Source organism: Lissotriton vulgaris, chromosome 7 (genome assembly GCF_964263255.1).
Source record: "Lissotriton vulgaris chromosome 7, aLisVul1.2, whole genome shotgun sequence".
NCBI lineage: Eukaryota > Metazoa > Chordata > Amphibia > Caudata > Salamandridae > Lissotriton > Lissotriton vulgaris.
The window spans coordinates 1,357,634,001-1,357,660,721 of NC_141695.1; the positions used below are offsets into that span (position 1 = coordinate 1,357,634,001).

Below are 26,721 nucleotides of genomic sequence, written 5' to 3' on the forward strand. Positions count from 1 at the left end.
GGAAGGAGTGACAATAGGGGGGTGAGGGCTAAGAATGGGAGGGGATAAAGGATAAGGGGTTATGTTGAGGGAGGTGGAGTGTTCCGCGAGTCTGGCCGATGGGGTGGGGTAGTGGGGAGAGAGAGTGGGGGGGGGGGGGGGGGAGAGAGGGTGAGGGTTGGTCATGTCGCGGGACGCGGGAGGTATGCTCAAGGTGGTGGAGGTGGGTTCTGCGCGACTTGTGTGAGGAATGGGGTGGGGAATAAGGAGGGTGGGGGTAATGGTGATGTGTGAAAGGGGATGATAATCGCCAATGCATGAGGGGTGTGGGGAAGTGAGATCGGATGGGTGATCGATTACAGCAGCATCTGCGACGTTCGCGGAGGTTGTGTGGTGGGGGGTGAGGAGGGTGGGGATAACGGGAGTGCGCAAAGGGGGGTGATCTTCGCTAGTGCATGGGGGAATTTGGGGGATATGAACGGGTGGTATGCAATGGGAAGTATGATCAGGAGGGTGACTGATTACCGCGGATTGGGGAGGGGAGAGCTGTGAGATGTTCCTCAGCTGTGATGGGGTGCGGCTGGTGTATATGGGGGAGAGGTCTATGTCTGTGATTGAGAGGTGTGGGGAAGCTACAATAGGTCGGTGGGTGATTAAGGTGCAGGGGGTAGAGGGGGAGAGATCTATGTCTGTGATTAAGGAGTGTGGGGTAGCTACAGAAGGTGGGTGGGTTATTAAGGTGCTGGGGGTAGCGGAGAGGTGCGTGTCGTTTTGGGGCTGAGCTATGTTAGCTGGGTTGTGATTGGAGGGTGTGCGGTTAGGGATGAGAGGAATGGGGATGCTGTGAGTGGGGGTCCGTGGATTGGAGAGGTGCTGTTTGAAGGTGGGGAACATGTTGTCTAGTAGTTCCAGGTTCCTGTCTGTGGATTGAATTAGGACAATCCCGTTATTGTAGATAGTGATGGTGGTTCTGCCTGGGAAGAGTTGAGATGGTGTGATGGAGTGTTGAGCCATGAGCGGATTTCCTGGTAGAGGAGACGGTGAGTAAGGTGCAGAACACTTTTCTCCATTGGACGCTTCGTGTGGTGTGGAAGATGATGTCAATATTCATGGATCCATTCACCGATGAGAAATAGGTGTCGACAAAGGGGTTTCAGGGTGGGTCCTAAGGAAGTTATGTTTAAAGCGCTTAGCGGCTTTTTTGTTGGGTAGTGGTGGGTAGATGATTTTATATGTGTGTTTGCCGATGAGATCCATGTTGGGTAGAGGTAGGCGTAGGAGGGTGTACAATAATGATAACAGGAGCAAAAAAACAAGTGCAAACAACAAATTACATGTAACGATAGTGACAATGGTGAGCAGACTGAGTATATGAGGTAGCAGTCAGAATCAAAAGTGACATTAGTGACATTAGTGAGCAATCAAAATATATGAGGTTACAAAGTACAAAAGTGGCACTAGTGATCAACCAGCATAACCAAAATATAAGAGGTAGCTGTTGGTGTAATTCAGGAATAAAAAGTGAAATGGGTGCAGCTTACAGGAATAGAAAGAGATGGGCGCAGCTTACAAAAAGTGTATATAGATATGTGAGGTAGCGATCAGTGCAGTACAGAAAAAAAATTGAGATGGGTGTAGCTTATACTAATGTATATAAATATGTGAGGTAGCGATCAATGCAATACATGAATAAGAAAGTGCGATGGGTGCAGCTTATAATACTGTACAGTATACACATAAAAGTATAATATTAAAGATATAACGGACCAAAATACTGGTGCAAACAAAAGGCAGCATTAGTCAAAAAATGACAAAAGTGAGCAGCCAGAAATATATGAGGTAGCAATCGGTGCATTGAATACAAGTATAAGTATAATGACTGGGTTGCCCATTTTTACACAATTTATAGTGGTGAGGTCTCTACTGGCCTCATAGACTGACAATTATGCAACAGGGCCTGCGACAAAGCTAGGTCCACCAACAATCCAGGAAGTTACAAAAACACTCAGCTTGACCAAGAAATAAAAGGCAGCAGGTCCCAATGGCTTACTGGCCGATCTCTTCCTGGCAAACCTGATTTATGGCTTCCCATTTTAACTAATATTCTAAGCGGCGTCGCAGTTACAGGTCCTCCAGAATCCTGGTAAACAGTAATAATTGTCCCTCTTTTCAAAAGGGACATAGGTCGAACCCTAAATGTTATTGCCCTATATCCTTGATTGATATTACATGTAAGCTGATGGACAGGGTTCTTCTCGACCGCCTTGAAACATTGATAGCTGAAAAGGGGCACTTTTGGACATTCAATATGGTTTTAGAAGAGGTTTGGGCACTGTGGAGCAGTGCCTAAACCTCCACATGGAAATAAGCAAATATACCATGGCAACAAAAACAAGCATTTACAATGCAATGGTTTTGCCTTTGGAAAAGTTAGAGCTATTGCCATTAAAATGACAAAATTTGTATTTATGTGTTGGTTTTGAAAACAAATAAATAAATGGCATTGTCATTTTCATTGCCATCAGCTTAATCTCTCGCAAATGTGAGACCTATTGTACCCTACGGACTAGCTCAGCAGACAGCAATACCACACACACACACACCTAGAGCCACACACACACACACACACACCCAGAGCCACACACACACACACACACACCCAGAGCCACACACACACACACACACACCCAGAGCCACACACACACACACACACACACACTCAGGAGAGCAAGCACAGCGAGGGGGCAGGGAAGCAAGCACAGCGAGGGGGCAGGGAAGCAAGCACAGCGAGGGGGCAGGGAAGCAAGCACAGCGAGGGGGCAGGGAAGCAAGCACAGCGAGGGGGCAGGGAAGCAAGCACAGCGAGGGGGCAGGGTAGCAAGCACAGCGAGGGGGCAGGGTAGCAAGCACAGCGAGGGGGCAGGGAAGCAAGCACAGCGAGGGGGCAGGGAAGCAAGCACAGCGAGGGGGCAGGGAAGCACTTACAGCGAGGGGGCAGGGAAGCACTTACAGCGAGGGGGCAGGGAAGCACTTACAGCGAGGGGAAGGGGAACCAGAGGGCGGGGGAGCAAGCACAGCCAGGGGGCGGGGAAGCAAGCACAGCCAGGGGGCTGGGAAGCAAGCACAGCCAGGGGGCTGGGAAGCAAGCACAGCCAGGGGGCTGGGAAGCAAGCACGGGCAGGGAAGCAAGCACGGGCAGGGAAGCAAGCACAGCCAGGGGGCAGGGAAGCAAGCACAGCCAGGGGGCAGGGAAGCAAGCACAGCCAGGGGGCAGGAAAGCAAGCACAGCCAAGGGGCAGGAAAGCAAGCACAGCCAAGGGGCAGGAAAGCAAGCACAGCCAAGGGGCAGGAAAGCAAGCACAGCCAAGGGGCAGGAAAGCAAGCACAGCCAAGGGGCAGGAAAGCAAGCACAGCCAGGGGGCAGGAAAGCAAGCACAGCCAGGGGGCAGGAAAGCAAGCACAGCCAGGGGGCAGGAAAGCAAGCACAGCCAGGGGGCAGGGAAGAAAGCACAGCCAGGGGGCAGGGAAGAAAGCACAGCCAGGGGGCAGGGAAGAAAGCACAGCCAGGGGGCAGGGAAGAAAGCACAGCCAGGGGGCAGGGAAGAAAGCACAGCCAGGGGGCAGGGAAGAAAGCACAGCCAGGTTTCCAGTGCTTGGCTATTCTGAACAAACCACACGTGAGGGTGTTGCCATCATAAATTGATTACTGCAAATATTCCTCTCATAAATGTATAGCCGCTTGCTCCAGTAATGTGGATGCATATAAATGTTGATCTCTTTTAAAAGGAAAAATGTATACAATTAATTTTTAACTGTTTTGAATTATTCCTTGATCAATTCGTACTGTGATAACTACTTGTACTTTTATGCAATTACTAAATGCGAATAAAGTTATTTGACTGATTGATTGACTCAGTTCGTCATCCCACCTTTGTACCACCGTCAGAGAAACACTCGACATTACCTTTAATACGTAGCTCACACCTGTGACACACCTGGCACATTTCCTCCTTGCCTAGTTAAAATGCCCCTTAAACGCCCATAATGCGTCACATGATGTCATGACGTGAAACTCAGGGCAACATGTTGCACACCCAAGTCTGTTCCATGCCAAACACAATGATGTCAGCATCAGAACCATAACATCTGGTGACATTTTGTTCTAATGCCATTCTAGGTACCATGTACGCATTTTAATGCACACCGTTCCATGGAGCTGCCAACCACAATGACATGCTCAGCCCATTCCAACTCCTTAAGGATCCTCAGCAGAGGCCTGGCTTCCCTTATGCCAACTCCAAAAGTTCACTTCATCCTGTTTTGATGCCACGTCACGCTCAACAAATGCCACGGTGTCATGATGCCACCCCCAGAGTCACCTTCATCACATACCAGCCGGTCCTGTGGCTATTCCAAGTGACACAATCTTAACACCAACCGCAAAGACGCCATCAGCACATGCCCCTTATGGCAGCCACGCAGACACATTCAGCCCATGCCAGCCTACTCTCATGTCAAACACAGAAAACACTCTTCGTATGCCATTCCTCTTTAATGGCAACCTCAGAGTAACACGCAGCACGTGGCTTCCTACCTTATGTCAACTGGAAAGACACATTCAGCACGTAATGCCTACCTCAGAGGAATACCCAGCACATGCCATGGTGCCCTCATTCAAACCCATGCTTACTTTGGGCATGCCATTTCAACTTAATGACAAGTCATGAAAGCACTTGGTACATTCCATCCTCTCCTTTAAACACCTCTGAATTCTGCCAGGGGGCCATGATGCCAAACCCAGGGTTACATTCTGCACATGATGCGAGCCGGTCTTAATGACAACCTCTGAGGGCACTATCACGATATGCCACTCTGCCCCCCTTACATCTTGCTCAGAGTCACCAACAACACATTGTACAGCCCGGATGCCACTGGAGAGGCAGTTCAGAGTCGGCAAACTAGCACCTCCTAACAGCAGTGCTCCGGGCCACCACCCGCCATCAGCTGCCCCCTTACCGGTCTGGGCGCGCAGCACAGGATCCCAAAGGTGAGCCAGAGCAGGGCTCGCTGCGGGGGTGGATGCCAGGGTGCCATGGTGGCGCACCCTCCCGCGCTGGACAGGACGCCGCATGTCGGCCGGAACTATCCCTTGCTCTCCGGACTCCCCAGCCCATCTGTCTCTGAACAGAATATGAGCTACTGTGGCTCTCATCTGAATCTGGAAAACCAGCAGCTAAAATGGATCCGTGGATTGATGCAAACATTCCCCATGTCTGTGTGTGCAAACCGAAGGTCAAAGGTTCGAATCCTAGTTGGTGCATTGGGTAAAAGTAGCATGTGCTATTTAGTGCTACGAGCTTCCAGTCCGTGACAGAAAGAGCCCTAAAAATAAATGCTTGCTTGTAAAATGTTTTATACTTTTTTTAAGATAGTTAGTTTGAAAGATCTAGAAGCTGAGTTTATAAAACACGTGAGCCCGTCAGCAATCGCAACTCTCCCCCAAAAATACGATTTTGAATAAAGGACGACAAAGGCACCCCCATTCCACATGCAGTCAGAAGCTTTGAATGGTCCAGGGGCACTTACGTTGAGCAGCTCACGGTCCCTCTGCAGCTACCTTCTCTTTCACCAGCTCTCTTTTGCCGTCTGGAAATGTCCACTTTCCTGTCTTGTCCTGAGCTCGCGGACCGGCATGCTCTGAGGTGCTCCTGGTATGTACGACCCGTCTTGCAGAAATTCGGCCCGACTTTCTCCTGGCAGCTTTCACTAGCCTTTGAGGAAACGCCCCATCCCAGAGCACACCCCCTGCAGGCAGAGCCATTCCAGGCGGCGCTGGTGATATTACAGGCTTTTGTTGTAACCCGAGAGCCGGCATTCCTTTCCTCACACTGTCAACAGAGGCAGCGAAGGGGTCTGTCCGGGGGCTGCTGGAAAACATACTTTTGGGGAGAGAAGTTTAAGTGTTTCTAAGATTTATACAGTGCACTAGAGTCAGAAGATGCGCAAGTATATTTGTGACTGTAGTGTATTACTTATTTGGCGATCCCCGTTGCCGCAACATGAAGCTATAAAAGCAAGTTCCACTTCATGTATTAAACGAGCACCTACGGGCACGCGGATAGCGGGAGGGGGGGGCGGAACGGACAGCGGGAGGGGGGCGGGAACACGAACAGCGGGAGGGGGGGCAGGAACGGGCACACAGACAGCGGGAGGGGGGGCAGGAACGGGCACACGGATAGCGGGAGGGGGGGCGGGACGGACAGCGGGACATCGCGCAACCCACCCCTGCAAAGGACACTTCCGAAATGGTGGAAAACAAAGCTGTAAAAAAAATAAACACGCCCACCGCCGCAATGACGTGCTAAAAGGGGCTGGATAAGAACAAAAAAAAAAAAAAAAAAAAAAAAAAAAATAAAAATCGCCGGAACGCCCACGAGGTGCCTCGCAGAATGACGGACGCCTCTCTCTTCCAATGGCTAGCCTCCATTTATGGAGCTAGCCAATGGAAGACCGAGGCAGGACAAAGCCCACATACTGCAAACCAAAAGATTTCGCCTGCGCGAAACACTGCTTGCGCAGCTTTCGACAGGCGAAACCTAAAAACAAGTTTATATTTCGGCTTCATCGATACTACTTTGGCCTTTGACTGTGTCGTGAGAAGGAAATTATGGTAAAGGATGTTAGAAATGAGCATTGGTGTCCCCCCCCCCCTTTCGATTCACTTTTTAGCACAGATGCACTGCAATGTGACGGGCAGAGTGAGATAGGGGGCAAAAGGAGAATGGTCATCGCCGCTTAAAATTAACTGTGGCGTCCGACGAGGGTGTGTGCTAGCCCTTTTCCTCTTCTGTCTGTACATAAATGATCTGGAGAGTTTCCTGAATGAAGGGGTGATTGGCGTGCCAAGGGTGGGGCAAAGAAATCTCCCTGCATTACTATATGCAGATGATTGTGTATTAATTTGAAGAACAGGTGTGGGGCTGCAATCCCTTGTCAACAGATTTAATTAATTCATGAGTGAGCTGGGCCTAAAGAATAATACTGCCAAGTCACACGTCATGGTGGCGGGGAAGGAATATGCTACTTACCAGTATGCATCTGTTCTTGGCATAGAGGGCTGCAGAGTGGTACATTATGAATAGATCGCTATCTGGTGTTGGGCTCGGATGATTGCACTTGTTTTTCTCTTGGAGTCTTTTGTAGACTGGCGACTCCTCCTTTGGGTGCTAGTGCACATGGGCATCGGCTCCATCCTTAGATTGTTTTGCCATAGTAGGGTTAGATGGAGTAGTATGATAGAATACAGATAGAAATGCCCATGTAAGTATCTAAATAAGATAGTGTTGGAACAGACACGGGTTTCCGGGGAGGCTGGGAGGGCATGTACCACTCTGCAGCCCTCTATGCCAAGAACAGATGCATACTGGTAAGTAGCATATTCCGTTCGAGGCATATGGGCTGCAGATGGTACATTATGAATAGACCGGTGGTGTGGGTACCTGGATGCGAAGTTTTGGCATTCTGCGTTCTGATGGGTGGCAAAGAGATCTATCTCTGGTTGTCCCCATCTTTGGAAGAATGGCTGCAGTATTTGGTTGTGCAGTTCCCATTCGTGTACTTGTTCTGACTCTCTGCTTAGGATGTCTGCTATCTGATTTTGAACTCCTGGTAGGTGTTCGGCTAACAGATAGATCTTTTGAGGAATGGCCCATCTCCAAATGTCCTGTGCTAGTCTGGATAGTTGGAGAGAGTGTGTCCCCCCCTGTTTTTGAATATACTACATTGCAGTCATGTTGTCTGTTCTGATCAGGACTGCCTTGTTGAGTATTTGCATTTGGAAAGCTTTTAATGCTAGAAATACTGCTAGTAGTTCCAAATAATTGATGTGCAGTCTTTTTTGCTGTACACTCCATTTTCCCTGCACTGTATATTTGTCCATATGCGCTCCCCATCCGGTGAGTGATGCGTCCACTGTTAGTATCACTTGTGAATCGGTTCTAGGAACGACCGCCCTTTGGAAATGTTTGCTGTGTTCCACCACTTCAGAGAGCGAGGCCCATTTCATAGAAGTCAGGAGAAGGAGCTTTGAAAAAACGTTTGAAGCCCTATCCAGGTTCAGTAGGAGGCTTGGGTCTAAACCAATTAAGTACCGCCTTAACATTTATAATGCCTGGTGCTGTACGGGTTGCGGGTGTCTGTAACCAATCAACGTCACAAACTACTGAAAATGTCTTCCTCAGAAGATTAATGTCTGACCACCCAGCCTTCCCTCCGTTATTTGTTATAAGTAATTAGGGCAAATTCCTCTGCAAGATCGCATACAAACTACCCCAATCATGTTATGGCGCTCAATCTGGGTAAATGAAGAACCGGCCCTTTATCGAGCAATAATTCATGACTGCTTAAAGTGTGACCATGTACATAAAAAACTGTGGCTTGGCTATGTTAGGATACGGTTGGTCCTCATAGGGAGGCATTATTACCTCCGTTACGACACCCCAATTAAAGAGAATTTTTAAATATCTTAATGGAGCCTAGAGAATTTGTGGAGGCTGGTAAAAAGCATGTGGCCACTTATTCAGCTTTGGTCACAAATAAAGGATTTGAGCCATATCTTCTGTACCCTTTTAGCCAGTCTAAAACTTTTTATCTTTTAAGATTTAGACTTGGCATTGCTCACATTCTGGTGTTGTTCCCCAGTAAAACATATCACAATGCCCATGTGGATCCCTGTCCCTGTGACTGTAACTCATGTCAAAACAGGCTGCATTTTCCGTTTTTTTGTCAACTTTAGGACAAACCACGCAGGGTATTCATTATACCACTTTTGAAGGTCTTGAATATCAGAAATTGCAGGCTGGCTCTATTCCAGCTTCGGCTACTTCAAAGAGAATTTACTTGTGAAATGACATGGATTTATCCCTGCTGCAATTCGCTGAAGGAGCCTAGTTGGAAAATGATTGCTTTAATTTTTAAGATTTTATATCAAGTTATATTTTTTTAATCTGTCCAAACAGATCACTCTCAATCTTGGAGAACTTTAATTCTTTTCTGGCACTTTCAAAAGGCACTTTGCACTTTAACAAATGTCTGTTTCTAAGGCTATATGTCATGTCTGAAATTCTATTGGCGCTGGGTAAAGGTACTACACACTTTAAAAAAACTGTTTGCTTTCAGGGCTCTGTGTCACGCCTAAAACAATTAACAAAAATGGACATATTTAAATATAACCGAATGAGTATCGTCTTATTGTCTTTGATTGATGATAATTAATTTTAAATGATTTGATCTGGACGGCCTTGACGTGTCCTCATGAATTCTAAGTATGCTAAGTTGCTTTTTTCGAAACCCAGGTTTCAAATGTACGCATTGTAACTTGTTTTTATCTGTGACTTTTATGGTTTGCCAAAAACCAAATAAAGTTTTATTGATGAAACACAAGGAAATGCATCACTGTCCTGCGCACCCCAGGATACAGGAAGTAATCCCGCAACATATTCCAGTTCAGGAAAATTCAATTTATAGTGGGATCGCCAAATTGCATTAAAGAAAGTGTGCCATGAAGTTCGGGTCAGTCACAGTGCAATTAATTATATCACTTTTCTGCTTTCATACTTTGATTCTTGTACAATTTGCAAAAATGTGGCTACTGCTGACGAAAGAGGGTTCTTACAACAACAAAAAATACATCTGAAGACATTTCATTTCACATCGAAAATTATTTTCTGCGACTGCAACCACATTACTAGGGCCTTCAGTGCTGCTTTGAGGACATGTGCAGTAGGAAGACGTCAAAGTTACCCTCAGCATACCTTTAAGGACGTGCAGAGAAACTTTTGTTGGTTTCATCTGTGGCTTTTCCTGCCATGCTCTCTCCAGCACGGCTAACTCAGTTATGCTGTGGAGCATGCATGTTTGGCATACTAGACCCACAGTTGGGTCTCACCATTAAAAATAGGGGCATGAGTCATATCAGCAATTCAGCTCCAGGTGTTTCTGGATAGCTGGAAATCATGTGACTGGAGTTAAGTCACACTGTGGTAGCAGCATCTTGCTCCAACGCCACACACGATCACCAAGATCCTATGGTGACTTCAGTCTGATCTAGCTCAGTGGCCGAAATATGACATCACTCCAGTGCACAGACATGAGCCCACCCTAGACACCTGCACTGTCAAAATGCAAGTCATTATAAATATAGCATACGGTAACACTAAAAAGAAAATTAAACTTTAATCTCAAAATAAAACACAAGAGAAAATTATTAGAAGAAAATAAAGAAAAAAAAGACATGAAAAACACATTTTGTATTGAAAAGTACCCTAGGATTTTAAAGGTGGAGTTAGGAACAAAATAGAAGCTTTACATATGGAAAAAAACACTAATGTTCGACAAAGCTATTTTAAATGGAGGCCTGTTAAATTCAAGTAGTCATACCAGTGAACACATGGGTTTCTGAGCAAAGACCCTTGGAAACACCCGGTCTCTTCAACTAAGGCTATAGGCTTATTCTGGTCAAATATAATATTTTTCATTTAAATGGTCAAGACAAATAAATCTAGCCACTTTTTACTGGAATGAACCGTAAGCTATTATGTCTAGCAACGATTAGCAGAGCAAGCTTACCAATAACAAGTGGAGACATTTTTCGGCCACATTAAGTTCTCAAGTAGAGATCGGACATTTAAAAAGGCCCAACCTCCCTCGGGCTAAGCATTCTTAATGCAAGCATGTTGATGATAGAGAACATTTTTTGCTCTTCAGCTCAGTCAGTTTTAGTTTACCATAAGCTACCATTGCCATTATAACACATACCTTTTGGAAGAAAAGATCATCGTCAGGATTTGGGGTGCCTTTTTTATCGCCGGAGCCTTTCTGTTCCAAGAGAGTCCTTTTCTCCTTGTTATCATCATCAGAGTCATCATCCACCTGAAAGACCAAGACATGCAATCAGTCAGGATGCAGAGACAAGAATAAGTAGATCTGTGTCAGGGTTCTAAAACGGTATAAGTGGGCGTTCTGCCAGTCTGGACTGGTGTGCAATGGGTGAACGGTGAGATGGTCCCGGTCTTAAAATAGTATGGAACTGCAGGTCCAGAATGAGTTGCAGTGAGGCAGTGTGTTCTCAGTCCAGGAACAGCAAAGCGTGCTGCAATGTTGGCCTTAAGTGAAGTGGCATAGTTGTGTGAGGATCCAGAGTTGCAATAGAAAGGGTTCTTCCAAAGGAGTACAAAGTTAATTTGACAGCGGTATGCTGAGCCCAGAGTTGTATCAGATAAACAGTGGTTAGGATTGGGATGCATTGAGGAGTAAGCCCCGGTGCAAATTTAGTGAGGAGTTGAATGTCTAGGGTGTTTAAAATCAACAGAGCAGTTCATGCAGAATTACTACTTGTTAAGAGGGGATGAAATCTAGAATACATATAAACCATTCATCTGGAAAGTACATAAACCTAGATCCCATTGTGAATCCTTCAGATATTGCTGAATAGATGAAGTCCACAACAGATCACTCGACAAACCCACGAGTATACAGTTGCCAATCAGTAACTCAGTAGTTTGTGAATAGATTGGACAGTGGCTGAAACTTCAAGGCTGGTAGACCCAAGAACAGTTTACTGTTTCACCCATTATCTGGAACAGTATGCCCTTGAACCCAGAACCCCTCTGTGCCTTTTTGATCCCAGGAAGAAACTGAAACCTCCCCACCATCTCTTCAAGGAGCATTACTCCCAACACACCAAAATTTGCAGATGACCTGCGCAGCTGTAAACCACTGTTCATATTGTGGGATCTAGCTCTGGTTCAGAGCTCCAGCGATTTACGGATAGTAAATTGCACCACATATACACATACTCCTACATATTTTCAACTAGTCGGAAACCTAAAACTATTTCAAAAGGGGAAAAAAGCAAACAAGGTACGTGGAGGTCGAAGCAAGAGATGGCAGTTTGGTGTGAAAGGGAACGCAGGCATAAAGAAAAGATGATATGTTTGACGAACAAGAATGGAAAAAAGACAAAAACTGTGATTGAGAGGAAGGCCCAAAGAAAGCAGACTAAAGACAGAGGAAGGGAATAAAAGCCTAAAAGGCTGTAAAGGATTTAAACAGAGGACACGTAAAAGAGTACGGATCAAAGAGAATTTGTTTGCGTAGGGGGAAAGCGAAAGAGAAAAGGACTAAGACCTTTTTCTGTTAATGGGGTTACGAAACCAGTTCAATCAAGAACTGGAACTTACATTCACTTATTGTTACAGAATCAGAACAATCTCCTTCCCACAGCAATGCAACACACCTTGTCAAACACCAGCCTTCTAGAGTATACTATTTCCAATCCCCTCCAAGAGACAGAAATGTACCCTGCTTAGTAAATGGGCATGTATACCTGCCAGAGAGCCAGTCTGCATGAGTAACCTGACATTCTTTTTTTCGACCTGGCATCACACTAATATAGCTTGTATGGAGAGGCCTAGGTGTCCCTGGCAATGATTTGACCTGTTCCATAACCTGGATAGCGCATCAAACATGCCCTCAAAGCAGATATTGGAATGCTGCCCATGCATAGGGTGAATCACAGCAACAGTGCACCAAGCCATGTGAATATTAAATATGACCAGACCCCTTTTCACTGTGTCAGCAGACACCGCTGAAAACTAAATTGGAAGTTATGCTATTATGTGAACCCCATGTACTTGGGATTCCATGTGCAAGTTAAGTGTGTGTGTGTAAGTGTGTGTGTGTGTAAGTGTGTGTGTGTGTAAGTGTGTGTGTGTGTAAGTGTGTGTGTGTAAGTGTGTGTGTGTGTGTGTGTAAGTGTGTGTGTGTGTGCGCAAATGCAATAGGTGTCGCATTTGCGAGAGATTAAGTTATTGGCATTGTAAATGACAATGCCATTTATTTATCCGTTTTCAAAACCAACACATAAATAAAGTTTGTCATTTACAATGCCAATAGCTCTAACTTTAGCAAAGGCGAGACTGTTGCATTGTAAATTCTTGTTTTATAGAGTGTGACAATTATGACACATAAAACTGGGGCTACTGTAAGGATGGTCTTTTGACATAATTAAAATAATGTCTTATGTATTTATTCAAAGGGAGTAATAATGGATTGCAACAGCTCTTCGCCAACAAATTACATACTTTTAGCTAGATCAATCCAGCCCTCCATGTAACTGATTAAGATGAGACAATTTCCCGTTGAGACTTGTAAGCAAAACAGTGTTGCAATTTAGCACCTTACACTAATAATTCCCTACTTCACCAAAATGAATCAGTTTATGCTTTTCTTTCTAATTATTTCAGGGGGACCAGAGCTTTATCATCTTTTGTCAAATGCCTGTAAGTTATCTTTTTTAAACTTTACTGTATGTAAGAATGGCAGTCGGGAACCCCAGTCCCTAGACAATTCAAAATACACCTTAGGCACTAATAATTCTACACAACCTTTTTAAGTTTCAATCCTTAAATGAAGACTCGTGCCTGCATGTTACATGGGATATTGGATACACAGTCAGATAGGCCTCTTTGCTCTCAGTGTGGGTTGCACAAGTGTGCAAAATGCTGCAACTCCAACTGTTGAAAAGACACATTATCAACGGGCAGTTAAAGCTAAAATGTGTTTGCCACATTACACACAAGGGCCAAACTACAGCCAATGTTTTAGATTTGATAAAAAATATTTCATCTACAAGATGCTATTGCACTCTAATTCACTGCAGTTAATTCTCATGCCTGTATGCAGATAATCTTCTTGAAAAGGTTATTTACTTTCTTGATAGAAAGTGCAATAGACCACTGAGTACTACAAAACATTCAGTGCATCCTCCGATAGCTGAAAACCCTCTCTTCACCACTACTCTTCTCATTACATGAGTCTACTTTACATAATCAGAAAGTACTCAAGTTGCTGCAAAAGAAGGCCATACCCTTGCTCCTCCCTGAGGCGGCATGGCAGCTCAAAGACCTGACACAGCAATAGGTCTAAAGTCCCTGAACACTTTCGTCCATTATCTCCGAGACATACTAGTGTGCAGGCATCTGGGTGATAAGTCTGGACTTTAATGGCGTCTACTTCTCCATTTCAGTTCATTCCCTTAATTGCCAATTTTTCAAGTTCCATTGTAACAGACTAACTTGGCAGTTCCTCTGAATTCTTTTTGGTCTGCATTCTCCCACGGGTGCTTAGCCACGTTCATTTGGGCCTTGTGATCTACTCTAGGGCTTGTGATGCCCACATAGTTATCTATTTTGAAGACTTCTTTCTATTGGGCAGTGTGCCCAAACTCTGCATTTAGTGTGCTTAAAATCTTCACTGTTAGATTTCACTGTGCCTCCTGCCAAATCTAGCAACATCATCTCCTTGCAAGACCTTTGGCACAAGCTCACGGAATCCTTCTATAAAAAAAATAACCTCCACGTACTGCAACTTCGACACTCAATTGGACCCAGTCACTGCTGCAACTCAACCCTTCACAGCTGAAGAACGAAAAGTGACCTTGAGGCCAGCCATCGCCACTGTTGAAACCACCACTACCATGAAGACCATCCAATCAGGGGCCCCATCTGACCCTTGCCCCAACACAACATCTTCAAAAGGACTCCTACTGATCAGCGAAGCACCTACAACCATCCTTAATGCCTTCATTGATCTCAGTCACATTACCAGACACCATCACACCCTTGCTCAAAAAATCATCCACTGATCCAGCCACACTCTCTAACTGGCAACTACAGACCCATCTCCCTCCAATCAAACGCAGTCAAGATCTTAAAGAAACTCATCAACCGGCACGTCATTGACCATCTCCTCAACGCTACCTAGTCCTGGTTCAGATCCAACCAAGATATAAAAACAGCAATCGTCGCCACCAGAGACATCCTTATGACCCTTGAAAGAGGAGGCAAGGCAGTCCTCATCCTCCTGACCTCTATGCAGCATTATACATGGTCATCAGGCGCCTACACAAGATCGGCACTCAAGGATCCGCTCTCCACTGGATCTGCTCGGTTTTAACAGATAGAAAACATGCTTGGAGTCTGGCACCTTACTCATCAGAGGTCGACAAACTCATCTGCGAAGTGACTCAGGTGACATCCCACCGCCTCACCCTCTTCAAAGTATACATGATCCCACAGACCATGGTCATCCATGTATACAAGACAGACAATATACAACTTATATTCTCCTCTCGGACAAGAAACCCAACATAAGAAACAAGTTCCCGCCTGCATGACCAAAGTCTTTCACTGGATGAAAGACAACTCTTCTAAAGTTCCCAGACAAGACTGAAGTAGAGATCTTCTGTAAAAACACCTAGTCATTGGACTTCAACTGGTGGCCGGTTGAACTTGGACCCACACCCAGCTCCTATGCCAGGAAATTCAGAATCAGAGACAGCAAACTGGACCTGACAGCACAAGTCAACACTGTCACGGCTTCCTTCTTCCACACCTTAAAGATATGGAGGAAAATCTTCACATGGCTCCCAAGCAACTCCAGAAGTACAGTCAGGCATGCCCTAGTCTCTGGCAAGTTGGACTACAGGAACACACTCTACATCAGGATCAACAAGCAATTTACCAGACTACTGCAAACCATCCAGAACTCAGTAGCCAGACTCATTACAACCCTTCACAGAGACCATACACCACACCTCTGGTAGCTCATTTTACCCTCCCCACACACAAATTCAAGGCACTAAACAACTTAGACCTCACCTACCTGAACAGCGTTCTCTCCTTCCACCAACCACCCATACACCTCAGTTCCATAAGACTCTTACTTGCACCACTGCTCTGCAGGACTCCTAGTCGCACACATACACAGAAACAGATCAGGAGGACAGGCATTGCCTTACATCTCCTGCATGGAATGACATCCCACTCCACAGCAGAGCCTCCTCCTCTCTTCCCGAATTATGGAAAAAGCTGAAAATCTGGCCGTGCCATTGTACTGACATTTGCCTGGTCCGAGCTTTCACCGCCCTCTCCTTGATGGAGCAGGCCAATCTTGAGAGAGTCTTCTCCATTTAAGCGATATTACCAGTTCCCTTACTCTACTAGGTCCTGCAGACTAGCAAGCCATTCACCTCCTGAAAGCTTTCTTTTGCTGCTCAAATCACCACTTGGTAAGTGAACAGAATGTTTATGGATCTATGAAGCTTCTATTTTAAGGGAATTTTATGATCCATGCAGAGTACGTTCAATGAAATTTCAACTCTGTGAGGGATTGGTTCTCCCATCATTCATAATTTTCAAGATTCCAGTGATTAGAAGCTGAATTAAATCTTAAGACAGTGAAACTCAAAATACGGTCCGGGGCCGATTGCGTCCCTCTTGACCTTTACATGCGCCCCGTCAACAGCAGCCCGAGCTGCAGTTCAGTTGGTGGGCACCAATATTTAGTTTTTTTTTTTTATAAACGGGCAAGCATTCATCTGCAAATAAATGCTTGCCCGTTTAACATGTTTTTAGACCTCCTTAGACAAACCCTGACGCACCCAGACCCCCTACCGCCACCCTGATGGCATCACTTCGGCCCTCAGTCACACTACCGACCGTACTTTGTGGCCTCTGGGCCAATGCTTGTGAGTAACTATGTCTTAAGAGAATCTCAACTCTGTGGTGTGCATTAGAAGTGGATTGGTTCACTTCCTATCTCAATATATAGCTGCAGAAGAATATGAACTGGCAATCTGATTCAGAGGCTTTGGCTGTAGGTGTTTTCCTCCAAAAATAGATTCCCTGTGGGCTACATGTTGCCTCCATTCCACATATTGCCCCCATTCCACATATTCTCCTGCAGCAAAGATGCCTGGCTCACTTAACACTTGCAACTTGTTTCTGGCTCGCTCAGGCCTGGTTCTCCCCTTCTAGGGTATGCGGCAAACCTCCTAATTCTACCATCCTTTATAGCTATTCTGTGATACACATTTGAAACTCATTCCTTAGTCCTGGGTAGTGACAACCCCTCCTGGCAGATGTCAGGGTAGGAGAACACAGATTCTCATTCCATACGTTGGCTCACATCTTGTGGTGGACTCATCGGATCAAAAACCATGAAGGCCTTCCTGGACCTCAGGCCTTTTCAATTTTGGAAAAGGGGGTGGTGATGGACAGAGTTTCTGAATGATGCAGAATACTCTTACCCAGTCAAGAGATCAGGGCTTGATCCATCACCGTTTTTTAGCTCACTGCACCATCCCAGCTCAGAACCTGGCTACATGCAAATTAGTCTGTTCCTGTCCCAGTGCATGATGGGAACAGGGCAAAACAAACTACCAAGCCAATTCTTATACTGGGAAGGAAACAAGCTACCGGGGACCGGTTTCTGGCATTTCAGCCGTCGTCGGCCCGGCTTGCTTGAATCCTGATGGTGCAATGAGCAAGGGACTCACGCCTGAGTATACCCTCCCACACATAGTGTGGACAAAATCGATTTTGGAAAAGGGGGTGGTGATGGACAGTTTCTGAATGATGCAGAATACTCTTACCAGGGGTCGCAAAATGTACTCGCCCACTCGCAAATGCGAGTGAATTTCCTGAAGGGCGAGTCAGTTTCAAGGCCTACTTGACCGGCCTGGCGAGTGCTTATCTGGCACTGCAGTAGCAGGGGAAGGCTCTAGGGGGCAGCATTACAATGGCAGCAACAACGGCATTCTAGTATCAAGTGCACGCGATGCACGGTGAGGGCTCTAGGGGGCAGCATGCACGCACCACCTAACTTAGTGGTGGTGGTGTGGTGCACTGCCTATTGTTTGTGGGTCCCAGGGCCGTCAATCTTGTAGCGCGCGAAAACGCTACCAATGACGGCCCTGGCCTGCCCCAGAAACTGTGCTGCTTAAAGTGAAGCAGTGACGCAGCACTCCTCCACCCACGCTCTCTTCGGTGGAGCCGGGATTCGGGACAGCGTGCAGGGCGATTTGGAGGCGAGTCTGTTTTTATACATTGTTTTGCTGCAGGCCTTATGTGCAGAAACCTCTTGTGGGCCGTTTAATTTGAATATCCAATTGCACATTTTCCAGGTCAGGTCAAGAGAAGGGAGTCTCCTAGCCTTCTATGAAACATGCTTATTTTTCAACTTCAGGTGTATCAAAATGCAGTAGTCACTGACGAGTTTTAGGACCTCGACCCGAATTGAGGCATCGGACTTTTTCATTACAGTGCACAAGCTTAGATTTTGGGTGAAAGTGCAAAGAATCTGGAATCCTCAGTAGCTTACTTGACTAATTACACCACACGAGTTAAACAGTTTCTGTCCCCCAAAAAACGTAGGTTCAGTAACATTTTGACTTACAATATCCTTCGATCTTCAAAAATGCAAAGCTCTTTAATTAATTTTGTGGCGCCATAGCTTCTTGCCAGATCACTGCCTCGGACTTTGACTAAGAAAGTGTCTTTACGTATAGTTGGCTGTGGCGTTTGACGGTGCTGGGTTGGGGGACACACAGGCATGATATCCGTTCGCTCCAGGACTCGCTGTTACTGCTCTTATAATTTGTACCCATAATCAGTTTTTTTAATTCTCTTTTTGATGTGTTCAAACGCAGTGTAATGTATTAGGCTGTCCTTATTTGCATAGGATTTTACTGTGATTAGGCTTTGCATCAGCTTGTGCGTGGTCTTGCAGAGCTTATCATGCATAGTGTACCACGCACACACTTAATGTTGGCCTTATTTGCTCTTCTCGCATGCCTGTTTTAATATTTTTCAGCGTCTCCCTTCCCTGCGTTGCTTATTCCTCTATCAGACACAGAGCTGTACAATTCCATTTAGTTACTCTTCAGGCACCCCTTTAGGAGCAGAGTGACTGCCGCCCTATTGTAACAGTGGGGGCATGTGATGACTTAGTTAAGCACTTCTGTTGTGTGATTTGGAAGCATAGACCCAGAATAAGTACTGCAACCACCCTAATATTAAAATGTTATTTCTAAGAGTGATTTTACCACCGTGATTTGCAGATAAATCGTTCCAAGGCAGCTCCTCAGTTTCCTCTGTAGATCAGTTAGTATTTATTTTGGAGATTGTATAGAGAGGATTTTGTTCCTAGAAGCAACAATTCTCTTGTAGTAACGACAGACTGCATTGTGCTTTCCAGCCATTATGCTGTCACAACTGTAAAACTGATAATGTGGGAAGTACTTGTAAGTAGTGGGGAATAGGACAGGGGTAACCAAAGATGACAGGGAAAAAAGCAAGATTGCAGAGAAGACAGTCTCCAAAGGCAGTGTTCGAAATCTTATTAACATCGAGTCTCTAATTTGCAACATTTGTCTGACTTTGTTTTGTATATCTGTTTTACCCACAAACCATCTAAACAGATATATGCAAGTTGCATTAGAACATTGTGTGGTGAATTTACTATGCTGTAATTTGTGAATATTTATATGTTTCCCTCACCTTCATTGCTTGATTTTGCTTGCAAGTAAGTGTCACTCATCACCTCTAAGGTGTGGATTGTTCACTGATTGTGTGACCGCTAATTACCACAGCCCCAGTTTCCCCCCCAAAAAGTAAGTTTAGGCCCAGAGTTATTAGGTTGTGGGAGGGGGGAGTGAGCTTCAGCGACATGATCGTAGATGTTTCCGCACAAAGATGGCGCAATTAATTGCAGGGAACACAGCCTCAGCTGTGCTGCTAGAATCCACAGGGTAGACCCCCAATGTCACATTAAAACTAGAGTATATTGGTTTGTCAGTGCCTATTTCTGAATGCCAGGAGTACGTTTTGGTAATGATTACGGTTGTGTCCAGATCAGAGAGATCTGGTAGCTTTTATTTTTGCTGCATGCTGGTTATTAGGGAGCAGGATTTTCCATTATGTGACTGTGCCTGACCGGAGACTTTTAACTGTTATATGCGTGCCTGCCTGGATTAGCAGTGTTGCAGCTGGCCCGCTGGTGATCCCATGTGTCTGTGGTGGGTAAGTTGACCTTGGTCCTTGCCTCCTTTTCTTTTGTTAATCTTGTTGGTGCATTGCTGTGATGTAAGTCCACCTTGATCCTGTCTTGGGAATTCGGAACAACTGGTTTGTTCTTAGTCCAGTGCCAAAATGAAAGCTGTCCCATATGAGAGAGCAAACTGTTAAAATGGCACACGTGCACCGAGGAGCAAATGCAGTATTATTTGTGCAAGTCAATTCTGAGGGCAGTCTGAGTGAGTTGTGTTGTGAAAGTTGGGAAATTTCCATGACTTAACTGAGGAGTGAGCTTGCACAAAGCAACTTATGAGTAGCAGATGTTCAGAAATTAGTTCGTTTCGCTGACATAAAGGGCTGCAAATGCACAATTTTGCCCCATTATTTTACTGTTTTTCTTGCAGAGACCCCCGAATGGTTTGAGCTTGCTCACTGACTACCCACTGGCCAACAAACCGTGCCTACAAGCATAGTCTTCCCTTTGGAACCTTATAAGTATTTATTGCAGCACAAATAAATATCCTTGGTGCAACAACATCAACTGTTGCATTTTGTTAAACACTTATAAGGTCCCAAAGGCGAGACCTATTGCCTATGCCAATGCATAGACCATCTTAAAATTGTACTGAGAATTTTTGTGTTTGCTTAGGGTTTGCACCACCGCTTTGCATCCATTCAGAAGGGTAGTATTAGAAAAACTTTGATATCACTTTGATACACACATAGGGAGGTAACTGGGTGATAAATTAATAAAATTTGCTGTTAATTTGGTTGGCCAGCGTTTTCTTGGGTTGTTGGCGCTGCAAATGTTTTGAAAAAAAGTCATATGCAATCAGTTTGTGGGTCGAGTGCATTGCTGTTAGGTCGAGTAGAAAAAAGTCTACTCACTCGACCTGCAGGTCAAGTAAGATTTTTTAGATTTGTCGAGCCCTGCTTACCCAGTCAAGAGATCAGGGCTTGATTCATCACCGTTTTTTAGCTCACTGCACCATCCCAGCTCAGAACCTGGCTACATGCAAATTAGTCTGTTCCTGTCCCAGTGCATGATGGGAACAGGGCTAACCAAACTACCAAGCCAATTCTTATACTGGGAAGGAAACAAGCTACCGGGGACCGGTTTCTGGCATTACAGCCGTCGTCGGCCCGGCTTGCTTGAATCCTGATGGTGCAATGAGCAAGGGACTCATGTCTGAGTATACCCTCCCACACATAGTGTGGACAAAATCGATTTTGGAAAAGGGGGTGGTGATGGACAGGCCTTTTCATACAGGTCTCTCTTCCTTAGCTATTTTTTTTCTTTGAGAAGGGCCTCTTAACTTAGGACTACAAACAAGATTTTAATCGACAGTCTCAGCTCTGGATTATACCGCTTTTGGTAAGGTTTTGCCTGTACAGTTCTGTAAATTTAAGAAAAAAACCAAAAAACACAACCACCACCTAAAAACTAGCTTTGAACAGGCTATTACTTACGTTTACTTACCACTGGTTTGCGCCAATGTCACAATCTTTTCTTTGCTTCTCATTGGGCAGTGCCTCCTTCTTGCCCTTCGTCTGCAGTTCTTCCGGTCTTAATTGAGGCTTGGATGAAGGACAGTTATCTGCCTGCAGCCAGTGTCCTTCCACTGGCCGCCCACTTGCAGGGGTACTTTTATATTTAACTTTTAAACTAGCACTCCATAAGAATGTAGATGCTTTAAGGCCCGCTCTATCCCTCCTGTCCCTTCCATTCGACTCCTGAACTGGTTACATGCCCCACCCTCCCACTCCCTCCTGCTTCATTCCCTGCATGCCCTCTTACTCCCACATCTCCAGCTTCGCCCTTTCATGCCCCATTTCTCCCACGCCCTCCTGCTTCATCCTTGATGACGTCCTCCGACGAAAAGGGGAAGGGCACACTTTCCCAGAGCATGATTTTATTATATATAGCACATTTCTTTTTTTAAAGTCTAGGATGTTTGGTTGAAAGCGCGATCTGTGCACGGTCTTTAAAATAGCTCATATTAAACTAGCATTCTGCAGAAATATGTGCCACACATATCACGCATCTTGTAACAGGTATAACGCCCTTCCAGGCCTCATCCTTTGCATGCTTGTACTATTTTGTTTTCCACGTTCGACCAGAAGCACCGGGTGAACTCCTCACAGAGACATGTAACAAACTGAGCTTAGTGAGATTGTAGTCCTGTTCAAACGGCAACAGTGGAGCAGCAAGCGCTTCTCCAGGAGTTTAAAACCCAGTGCCTGACATAGTTCATAGCGATGCATACTTCTGCGCTGGCCAACTGTCACATGTAATGTGAGCGGGAACATGCTTCTGCTGGAAAGAAAAACTAGCATTGGTACAGCTAATAGGTTTCACTATTGGCTTTGTCAATGTTTTTTACACGTTACACAGCAGTTGAGCTGCAATGCAACAAGGTTTAAAATGTAAATTTTGGTGTTTTCAAAGCGCTATGATGCTGCCATCACTGACTGTATCATAGCATTGGGGGGGAAAGTTCTACTTTAAACCCTGTTGCACAGCAGATGAACTGATGTGCAACGTGTAAAAACCATTGACAACCCCAATAGATTTTGCATAGATGGCACCAGTTGGTTTTACCAATGCTTGCAGGCCTGTGGAATTCCTATAGCCTGATGCCCGAGACATTGTTTGGGGTCAAGGGCAACACATTTTCATATGTGTTTTGTCCTTGGGTGAAGGAGGCCCAACCCTTTGGCTGCCAGTTTACAGTATCACATTATGGATCAGGGAAAGGCATTGAATGCAGTTAAGGTAATGTGTGTCCAGTTATGCTGTTCAAGCTTGTATCTATGGTTCATTAATGCAAAGCCTTTATTATTAGGGTGAGCGCTCTTAGCAAATGTTGTAAGCTCAGACTGCACTACTGATGGTGGTTCCAGTATAAAAATGTGTACACACATTTTCAATGTTTAGCAATATGAGGCCATGTATAATGCTCCCAGAATGCTCTCTGGTTAGATGCAAATATTTGCAGAAGCTTGAAAGCAAGATTGACAATTCTTTGCTTTCAAAATAAAATGTTCACTTAAAAATGCAAATAATTTTGCTAAACTACTGTAAAATTTTAGGTGCCATTTTAAGTGTGGAGGATTGTGGCTCAATGGTTAGAGCGGCAGACCCTGATGCAGAGTTCTGGCCAGGGACCAGGCTTCGATTCCCGTCTCGGCGGGGTCTCGGGCTCAATTTCCTCGGACCTGTTAATTCTAGCTTCGGTGCCTAGTCTAATCACGGGATCTACGCTGCAACTCTAGGCAATAGCTTTCTTAGCCTCCACACAGGCCCCAACAGCGCTAAGGATGCCTGGCTTCACCTTGGGTTGCCCAGGAGTGGACACTTCACAGAGAAAGCCAGGAGGGGTTCCACAGCGGTATGAGTATCAGCGCCAGGAAGCCGAATAGGCGACACCGCAAGGTGACCGTCTGGTGACAGTGCGCTCTATAAGTACCATGACATTTACATTTACATTTGTAGCATCATTTAGTAAAGTGTGTTGCTGTATACTAGTATTTCAAAAAATATTCATAGTGGAAAATCAGTGTAACCAGTTTGAGGGAAACAAAAAAACACAAGCATTGGTAAAGCCAGTTGGTCTGAAATTGCTGGTCAGCCTTTTGGTTTTATCAACGCGTGACTTGTTTTGGCGTGGTTTTTGTAAACGCTTATCGTGTGGGAGCTGCCAACCCCTCACCATTATAACAAATATTGGCAAAAGCAAAAATTGTTTTTGGTCTCAAAAAGCACAAAGTGCCACAGCAGTTCCTGGCACGGACTGTGTGTCGATATGCTGATTGTGAAAGAACAGAATGTGCCGTCACTCACAGTGAAGCTAGCCGATAGAGAGGGAGACAGAATTTTAATTAACAAAAAAAGGTCATAGTTAACACCAGACCTTATTAGGGCACAATTATTAAATAAAGTCTCATAAGTGCACCCATGTCCTTGCATTAAGTGAAAATACACAGCTTTTATGAAATCACAAAACTTTACAGAAGTAGGCTAAGAAACAGTACTCCTAGAAAATATTTGTGAACTGCAATTTAGCATGAGCAAATTTGCAGGTGTAGATTTGCTCATGCGAAAATCTGAGAGTTTGCAAGTTCACTTTCCCTCCAACCATTTTTTGCCCAACCCTGGAAGAAGTTTTATGTCTGCCATTGTCAGGAGTGCATTTCCAACCTCTCTCTGTATGGGAAAAGATCAGAGAAGAGTTGGTGAAAATCCTTAAAAAACATGCAAGTTAGTAGGTGTGCACAGACTCGAAAGGGCTTTCCAACCCTGGAACTTTTGCTTACTATTACCATCAGCCCCAGTATGTAGATGTGCAGAAACGTGGCAACATAAGGGAATTGCTAGTATTCAAACCTTACTATAGAAGGAGTCTTGGCATAACCAGAGAGGCTATTTGAGAGCTCTTATATAATGAGATTGCTGCCATAATTTGTAGCCGCATTACATGACACAGGAGGAACAAGTAGATTTTGTTACAGGACATGCGGATTTATGAAGCAACCTGCCCCATGGACAAATAGATATTTTATTAAATTCCACACCTCTGTATTAAGTGTAATTTACAAGCCCCCTTTTTCCTTATGTGGGTCTTGGTGGTGGCTTACCCAGTATGATTATGTTTAGTTGATGGGCCGTATTATAAAATCGTCTCATTACCCTTCATAGCCGCATTAACTCAGGATAGAATGTTGTGGCTGTCACTTTACAGAGAGAATATTGTAACTCAAGTTAAAGGAGCAGAACATTGTGGAAATTAGCTGACAGTTGCAAGTACTTTGCATACGCACTGAACTGGCCCTGACAGTTGCAAGTACCTTGCATACGCACTGAACTGGCCCGGTCAGACTCATCCATCGCATTGCAGAACGGGCATACTGCACAAACCTACGGAGGTTGCTAAAGTCTTGCTGGAAGTACAACAGCTCCAGAGGAGAAATCTAAAATGCACCGGACCGCGGTCAGAGTGTGGTGGTGGACCGCAATGTAAATGTATTTGTACTTGTATAGCGCACAGCTACCCGCAGTGGGTTTCCCAGCGCTTGCTTAGGGAACCCGGCCTGGTATTCCCCTGCGAGATAACCCATTACTGGGCATCCCCAAGGTGAAAGCCAGGCATCCCGCTGCGAGGGGCCATTGTGGAGATTAAGCAAGCTATTGCCCAGAGTTACAGAGTGGGACTCCATGATTGGAATAGGCACCGAGGCGAGAATTGTCAGGTCCGTGGAAATTTGAGCCCAAGACCCGCCGAGGTGGGGAATTGAACCCTGGTCCGGGCCAGACCTCTGCATCAGGGTCTGCCGCTCCAACCACTTGAGCCACACTTCTCCACAATGGTTCAGGGGGTTGCCAAACAACTTCAAACTATGCCAGATCCGCCTATGGTGATTGGGAAAATGAAATTAAGATACAGAAGACTTGTGAAGTGAAGGCCGTGATACCATGGGCTGAGCCAGCCCCCAAGCATGCCACAAGCTGCCAGCTAAGAGCTTCGACAGTCAGTGGAGGTGCTAAATAGCAGCGCTACCACAGACAGCTGAGGCGCTGTAAATGCATGACAATGCATTTCAGTGTGGCGATAAGGACCACCACACTGAAATGTGTTAGTATAACACCGGATGCATGGTACTTGGCAGGACTGACAATTCCACACCGTGCAACATAATTACACTCCACATAAATACCACTCAACGCCACATAATTCATATCTACGTAATTACACTCTACTCAATATCACATAAATACACTATGCCGCATAGTAACAATCTGCATAAAACTACACACCATCCCACATAATGCCACTCAACATAATTTCACTCACCCTACACAGTTCCTCAGACAATTAAACTCCACATATTTCCATTCCACACCACATATTTTCAAAACAAAACCACATTATTCAAACCCACAACTCCACACCACATACTTTCAATCCACACCACAAAATGAACCATTACACAAATTTCCACTCCACACAATATGGTTCTACATAATTACACTCCAAGACACACAATCCCACTCCACATAAATCAATTACACTCTATACCACGTACTTTCTAGCTACATAATTCCACTAAACGCCTTGCTACATAATTCCACGACACAACTCACCACCACACAATTCCACAAAAAACAATTCAAATCAGGTAATTACACTCCAGACCACATACACCCACTCCATTCCTTAACACATGGCTAAAAGACATTATCATTGACAACGCTTGTATTGCCAAGACCAATTGGCTTTGACAATGCTGGTTTCTATTGTAGCCTAAGCGCTAGTCTGAGCTTGCCCGAAGCTGGACTTTGAGCTTACATTTCCTGCCTGCATCAGCTCTCTACCGGATGCCTAAGCACATCTGTGCATAAACCTTTGCCTCCTATCAGCTTTTCGCTTCTGTTGGCTTTTTGCCAATTGCATTAGCCATAGTTCTCCTTTTTCTGGTTCTTGCAGGATGTTAAAGTGTTCTTAAGGGTTAGTTTCCAGCTGTCACATTTGTGCAATCAAAAGAGGATGAAGATAGAGTCCAGGCTTGGAGGAGGATGTGGTGACATCATAATGTCTCTCAACTGAAGCAAACTGCTACTAGAAATATGCATTTCTATTTACTATGCAATTTCTGCCTCTATGGCATTAATACACGGCGGAGTTCCTTGGTGTAAGCTAGCGAAAATGTTTTATTAAACGGAAGTTACCAGTGTTCAACAGACATCACCGCAAAACTCAGGCATAAATGAAGAAAATAAAATTCCAACAAGTCAAATCCTCTTTCGTTAACAGACTTAATTTTATTA

The 26,721-nt window shown here is 45.1% G+C and overlaps 1 protein-coding gene across 1 annotated transcript in view; it reads right to left on the reverse strand.

The window, feature by feature from the left end:
- LOC147703688 (syntaxin-4-like) overlaps positions 1-26,721 on the reverse strand; it is a 288,867-nt gene that overhangs the window by 215,159 nt on the left and 46,987 nt on the right. Inside the window, exon 2 of the mRNA XM_086932046.1 lies at positions 10,795-10,908. Within this exon, the coding sequence (XP_086788172.1) occupies positions 10,795-10,908 (114 nt within the window). The remainder of the gene's footprint in view (positions 1-10,794; positions 10,909-26,721) is intronic.